This window comes from Octodon degus, unplaced genomic scaffold, assembly GCF_000260255.1.
Source record: "Octodon degus isolate 3935 unplaced genomic scaffold, OctDeg1.0 scaffold00023, whole genome shotgun sequence".
NCBI lineage: Eukaryota > Metazoa > Chordata > Mammalia > Rodentia > Octodontidae > Octodon > Octodon degus.
In genome coordinates, this window is record NW_004524599.1 from 19,589,283 (window position 1) to 19,596,016 (window position 6,734).

At 56.0% G+C, this 6,734-nt stretch overlaps 1 protein-coding gene and 1 pseudogene across 1 annotated transcript; one reads left to right on the top strand and one right to left on the bottom strand.

Moving 5' to 3' along the window:
- Positions 1-4,587: 4,587 nt before the first annotated feature.
- On the bottom strand, positions 4,588-6,305 carry LOC101569555 (POM121-like protein 2). Its single transcript, XM_004628478.2, has one exon. The coding sequence runs from the start codon at positions 6,303-6,305 to the stop codon at positions 4,812-4,814; it is 1,494 nt and encodes a 497-aa protein (XP_004628535.1). The 3' UTR covers positions 4,588-4,811.
- An 8-nt stretch (positions 6,306-6,313) lies between these two features.
- The window catches only part of LOC101569954, a 7,053-nt pseudogene continuing 6,632 nt past the window's right edge, over positions 6,314-6,734 (top strand).

Sequence of the window (6,734 nt, forward strand, 5' to 3'; positions counted from 1 at the left end):
TACTCATGCACATTGCTTAGCTGTCTGTGGCGCTCAGTAAAGTGACAATTTCCCTGGCTCAGAGCTCACTTAGAGACTAAGCTCTGTGAGACCTCTGAAGCTGTATTCTTCAGGTCTTCGTTCCTTTCCTTTCCGCACTGAGCTATAACTTACAACATCTGGGAGTGACAAAGCTGTCCAGGGAAAAAATACCAGCAAGGGACAAAGAGGACTAATGACCAGGACTTTAGAAACAGCCCCCGTTTAAGTTTGGACTTGAAAAATACAAAAGGGTCCCTGAGGAAGGGCAAGAAAGTGATACAGGGAGAAAAACTGATCTCAGGAGGGTGACCTCCAAACCATACAGGGAACCTCTAAATGACAGGGAAAAAACGATCTCCCAGCCTGACCTGCACAAGTTCGTGTTCTCTAAAACAAAAGAATGAATTTTGGGAACAAAAGGAGGTTATGAGCAGAATATATTTATTGAAGGAAAGAAAAGCTCCTCTCTAAGAGAGGGACAGGAGGGGGGCCCGAGCGGGTAGTTCCCCGGGAAGTTGTCTCTTCCAGGGACTTTTATAGAGGAAAACCATGTGGTGAGGAGGGTCTAAGGTGGTGGAGAAGACATGGGAACTTGCTTAGGTGGGCATGAGGTGGGACAAAACTATGGTCAACCAATGAGATTACAAGCACCATTGCTCAGGTAAAATTGATGAAAGCCAGTATCAAATAGGAAAGCGAGTCACGTAGCAAGCGGGCATGAATACGTGACAGGGTCTCTTCCTGTTGGGGGTTGGGCTGGTGACTCATTTGGGCTCTTTCAAGGTGACTGATACCTAGTTAGGACATCAATCCCTAATGCTCATCCCTAGGGAAGGATGTAGCTGTGTTTCCTCTTTTTGTCTTGAGATGTGGCCTATACGGGACTGTCTGTCTCTTCCAAGTTGCAAGGTCACCTTGTCTTCCATCTTGTCTCCCTGAGGGCCTGACCCTGTCTGACTGCCTATATTTCTATCTAACTCGGCTGCCTGCAACAAAAGGATGGAGAGAAACCAGTCTCCATGGCTGAGGGGCAGCTTCAAGAGTCCTGGGAGGAAAACAGAAAGATAAAGACAAGTCCGCCCACATGGGCCACCAAGGGAGCTCAGTGCCGAACACAATGAACTAGGGGGTAGGAGACAGTAGAGGCCAAAGGCAGAGTGCACTGGCGGCAGGTCCTCGGGCCATGCAAGCGGAGACAGGAAATACGGCAACTGCACTGTGAAGAAGAACCCGAGATGCCAGGTGGAGTCAGGTACGTGCAGTTTGCTAGAATTTAAAGCATAACTGGAGCATGCTTCAACGCTGGTAGGAAAAGAGGTCAGATAGGCAGAAGAGAGCAAACAGAGAGGAGAAAATGGGGAGGCTGATTCCACATGCACATCACCACAGGGAGGGGAAAGGACGCTTCCGTGACCAAGGACAGGAGGGGAAAGGACCACACATGTGCAGTGCAGAGTGAACAAATGTGAGACTTTGTCTGTGGAAAATAAAGTTCCCTTTTTCAGAGACCACCAACTTTTCCTGATACATCATTATTGCCGGCAGTCGAGTTAGAAATACTATAGGTAGTCAGACAGGGCCAGGCCCTGGAAGGAGGTACTACAAAAGACAAAGACAACTATGGGAGGGGCGGATGCTCCTGCTGTGAACCAGACCTAAAGGCCAAACAAATGCTAAACGAGTAGCACCTGGGATTGATACTCTAAATAGGTATCAATCACCTGGAAAGACCCAAGTGAGTCACTAGCCCAACCCCCAAAGGGAAGAGACCCTGTCCCATATTCCAACCCCCAACAGGAAGAAACCCTGTCCCATGTTCATGCCCACTTGCTACGTGACTCACTTCCTCATTTGGTCCTGGATTTAATCAATTTTACCTGAGCAATGGTGCTTGTAATCTCATTGGTTGACTATAGGTTTGTCCACCTCATGCCCACCTGAGCGAGTTCTCCACCACCTTAGACCCGCCTCACCACATGGTTTTCCTCTATAAAACTCCCTGGAAGAGACAATATCTCGGGTGAACAACCCGCTCGGCCCCCTTCCTGTCCTTCTCTCGGACATGAGCTTTCTTTCCACCAACAAATAGATTCTGCTCATGATCTCCTTTTGTTCCTAAAATTCGTTCTTCGGTTTTAGAGAACATGAACTTGTGCAGGTCAGGTCGGGAGATCGTTTTTTCTCGATGTCATTTGGTGGTTCCCTATATGGTTTGCAGGGCACCCTCCCGAGATCAGTTTTTCTCCCTATATCATCATGACACAAGTGACACCACAGCAGGGTGGACCCAGGTCAGTGAGGACAGAGTTGCCTCCTCCAAGGTGGTGGTGGGGAAGCAATCTATTCTCCACTGGGAGCTTAACTGTCACACTAAGAGGGACTCCAAACTTTCACAAAATACAACAAGAGAAACACCAAAACTCAAGAGAGGAAGTTCAGGGGAGTAGAACAGATTTTCTACAAGCAGACTCAGGAAAGCCCACGTAGAGGAGCCCGGGACGGAACCCCAAGTGGCAGAGGCAGCACACACAGAGTGTAAGCACATTGGCAGGTCTGCAGCCTCCAGACCCACCAACAAGCTCAGTGTGTGGCAGGAAGGATGTGATGTCACCCTCTTGGAAACACCAAGCTGTCCTTGATCACTACTCATCACTTAAATGGAGTTAAAGTGGCATTTGGTCCTTGGCGATGCCTGCTCGCGTGCCTGTCTGCAGGTCTGCATTTGTTGGTGACCACCAAGGTCTGCCCTGTGAGTTCTGCTTCCCCACCGCAGTGGCACTTCGCTTCCTCATGCACTCCTGCTTGACAGATGGCTCCAGGGTCATCATGACAGGAGCCAGGAGGGAGAGGGATGGCCGGACCCAGAGGCAGGCTAGTCTTGCAGGCCACACCACTGTCCCATCTGCTGGAGGTCCAGCTTGCAGCTTCAGGGGCTGTATCCTAATCCTGTGGCAGAGCAGCAGCCCAAGCCACTGGGGAGACGGCAGGTGGTCCAGAGTCTCCCCAAAGCTCTGGGCCTCTGTCTTTCCCATGAGTCTTTCCTCACACAGCAGCCCAGAGCGATGGAAAACCCAAGAATGGCCTCATCTCTGTCTTGCTCACATCCTCCCGTGTGTTGGTTGTGTGTCAGGCACCAGCCATGCCGCACTCCATGGCTTCTAGTTGGGTTGGGACCTGTGCCGGCTCACCCCCGGCCCACCGCCTTGTCCATTCGTCCCCGTGTGCCTCACCTGCCTGTATCTGGGGCTTGTGCCTGGACAGCAGTCCCCACCCCGGCACCCAGAGCCCACAGATCTTAGGTCGGACAGCCTCTTCCCTGCTCCTGTGTCCCAGGCCTTGCCTCGTGTGTCAAGGTCACCACAGCTGTACTTCACGGAGCCAAACTGAGCAGTGACCCCCAAGCAGCTGCCTGCCCCTGAGTGTCCAAGGAAGAGCAGGTATGGAGACAGAACATCAGGAGAGGCTGCAGGGGCCGTGCGGGCTGGACAGTCCTGCAGTGCAAGGCCTCCTCAGGAGAGCACAGTGTTTAGAGCCAGACACGCCCAGCACTGAGGTCAGGGAGGGAAGAGTGGAGTCACTAGGGTTTAAATCCCAAACCTATCTTGTGCGAACTAGCCAGGCTTAGGCAAGAGTTTGAACATTTTCTGCTCCCATGTCCATTTGAGTTTAACAGCAATTCCTACATCACAGGTTTATTTCAACAATTTATTTTACCCTCAGTTTAATATTGCATATTATTTCCAGTTAGACCTCTTCCAAGACATTCACGCAGTAGGAGACAGGTGATAGATGTACTCTGGAAGTCATTCTTGCCTTTGGAGTGGGTTGAGATGGTAGAAGGGCACAGGAAGCGTCGCCGATCCCTTGGGGCTTCCTCCCCTGCTCTGGCACCTGCTGCTTTGCCTTTCCTTCTCTGGCCAGGCTGGGGGTGGGGCACCCCCCTGCTGCCCTCTGGTTAAGGTCTGTAGAGAGGGGCCTCTGACGGGTCACTGGCGCTGTGCTCGGGCAGCACCATCAGGGCCCTTCTCCCCAGCTCTCAACACCTCTCCAAGGGGAGCGGAGGGACGCGCCACGTCAGCATCCCACTGCGCACCGAGAGACGAGAGCAGGTCTCCGCGGATCCTGCACTGTGGCCAGTGGGGAGGTGGTGACCACTGAGGTTACCTGCCAGCCCCAAGCCCACAGGGAAACTTCCAGTGGCCCTAACTGGGGATAAGCAATGGCTCTGGGGTCCGACAGGCCAAGTTCTCTTGCGCTCATCTTTCATAGGTTAATTTGGCAGAGAATTCATGAGTTGGGCCGCTGTCTCTTTGGGGTAAAGATAAACTCAGCGTGTGGGGCAAGTAGCTCAATTAGAGCAGCACCCGAGGGCTGCCCACTGATCTTCCAAGAAAAGCTGCCTGCAGGCTAAGTTCCTCAAACTCAAGACCCCGCTGAGGAGTGAGGGACCAGAATGAGAAAGCCACACTGAGGCCCCAGAGACAGGGAAGCATTGTCTACAGCCAAACGGAAGCTGAAATCAGGGAAATCTGGTCCTCATCCCAAAGATGCCAGAGCACTGGGTTGCGGTGCAGAAGCAGGAGGCGGTGCCCAGCCTGGGCACACAGGTCAGGGCGGGGATCACTCTGTGTCACCACAGAGTATCCTGTGCTGTCCTCAAGGTGTGGATTAGGAGCGCAGGGAACACCAGCACTTTCTCTTTAGCTCTAAGGGCATTCAATTCAGAGGACAGAGAGCTCAGGCTCTCCCGGAAACGCTGAGGTCTAGCCAGGCTGAGGGAGGGAGAGCCCCTATTTCCTGTGGGCAAGATGCCGCTGGGAACGCTCATGCTCCCGACTCCTTGGGCTTTTTGGATTTGAACCAATGGAAAAAAAACAGGCTGGAGACCTGAAAGGATCCCCACCCCTGCTGGCAGAGCCTCCAGCTGGTGGCAAGCCCAACCCAGTGCCCACGTTGCAGCCGAGCTTTGCTGGTCCCGGGAGCCAGCTACTCTGTGCAAAGGGGGCACTGGACAGGACCCCAAGAGCAAGCTTCTTTGCAGAGAAGCCGGTCCTCCCCAAGGAGGAAGGGAAGGCCAGGGTGGGAAGGCACTGGCGGTTCTGGCTGAGCCTGCTCTCAAAGATGCTCCCAGCGCTGGGGACTCCCCTCAGCAATGTCCCTCCCGGGCTGACAGCCCCAGAGCTGGAGCCACCACTGTTGGTGCTCATAGTGACTCCTGGCTCCCCACACTCCATGGGGGTCACTGACCCGCCAAAGGCAAAAGGTCGAGGTGCCTTGCTGCCAAACACTGGGTCCCCAACCCCACTCTGGCTCTGAGTGGTACCTCCAAAGGCAAGGCCCAGCAGACAGTGCGCAGGGACCTGCGAAGTGGGGGCCGAGAGCACCCCACCCCCAAGAGCAGACTGTGATACAGGGTTTGGGCATGTCACTGCCCAGTTCCTAGAAAGGAGAGGGCTACAGAAGGTTGGGGTGAGAGCCGGCTGTTTCTGCTCATCTCCAAATGCAGGCTGGAGAGGGACTCTGGGAGGTGTGGGGGCCAGGCTGGAGTGGCTGAGTGACAGTGTGGGTGAGCGGGCACATACAAGCGCTGAGGTGGACACAGGGCTCCGCTTGCCCCTAGACTCGGCAACTCTCCCTCCAGGTGTAACCTGGGCAGCATAGGAGACCTGGCTACCCACAGCGATTCTGTGGACAGCGGGAAGCGAAGGACGCTGCTGGAATGGAAAAATCAGGCCGGTATCTGGAGAGAAGCTGGCTGCCCCGGTGGGTGGCAGGGGTGTGAGGCCTGGGATCACTTTGCTGGAACTCCGAGGAGGCTGGGCAGTGAGGACTTGGAAGGTGCTGGCTGGGGAGGTAGAGGAGACCAGGCCAACGTCGAGCTGGGCTGCTGCGGGGGCCCGCTGGGCTGCTGCGGGGGCCGGCAGGGCAAGGTGCTGCCCGGGGGATGAAGCAGCTAAGCCAGGCACGGGGCTAAGGACGCCCGGGAAGACAGGAGGCTGGAAGGCCAGCGTCGGGACTCCCTCCGAAGATGGTGCTGCTGCTGCTGAAGCTCTTGGATCTGAGGGGCCTGCCGTCTCACTACCGGGAAGGGACCCCAAAGCTGGCTTTAACAGGGAGTCAGAAGTTACAGCAGGAGGAGAGGGTGCAGGAAGGTAGGGTGCGGGGCTCCCCCTCCCCGCAGACAGAGTGCTTTTCGAGGAGGGAGTAGCGGGGGTGGTGGCGGGTGGGTCTGGGGGCCAGGATGAGAAGGCAGCTGGAAGGATGGAAGCTGGCCGGGCGGTCATGGCGCCGGATGACCAGGGAGCAGCTGCTGGTGCGGAGACTGGAGAGCGGATGGGAAGGGCCTCTAACAGTGCGTTCCCCTGGGGCGCTGGGGGGCCTGGCGACGTCTCCTCTTGGCTGCCCAACGGAGCACCTGCGCCAACGGGTGACTTGCCTGCTGAAGGCAGAGCGACGACGCACAGGTGGGGCCCGACGCCAGGTCGGGCCTCGGGGGTGGAGTCTGAGGGGGCCCCCGTCGCAAGCTGACCAGCTGTCTTCCCAAAGGCGCAGTCCTCATCAGAGCCACCGGCCTCGGGCAGCAGGTCCCCCGGGCGGAGTGGCTGCGGCGGGGTCTTCTCGCTCGGCGGTCCAGGGCGCCCGGCTTCTCCAGGAGAAGCGCTGCGCACTGCCGGCGGGCGCACGGCCGGGGGCGGACGGCCTTTTCCTCTCTT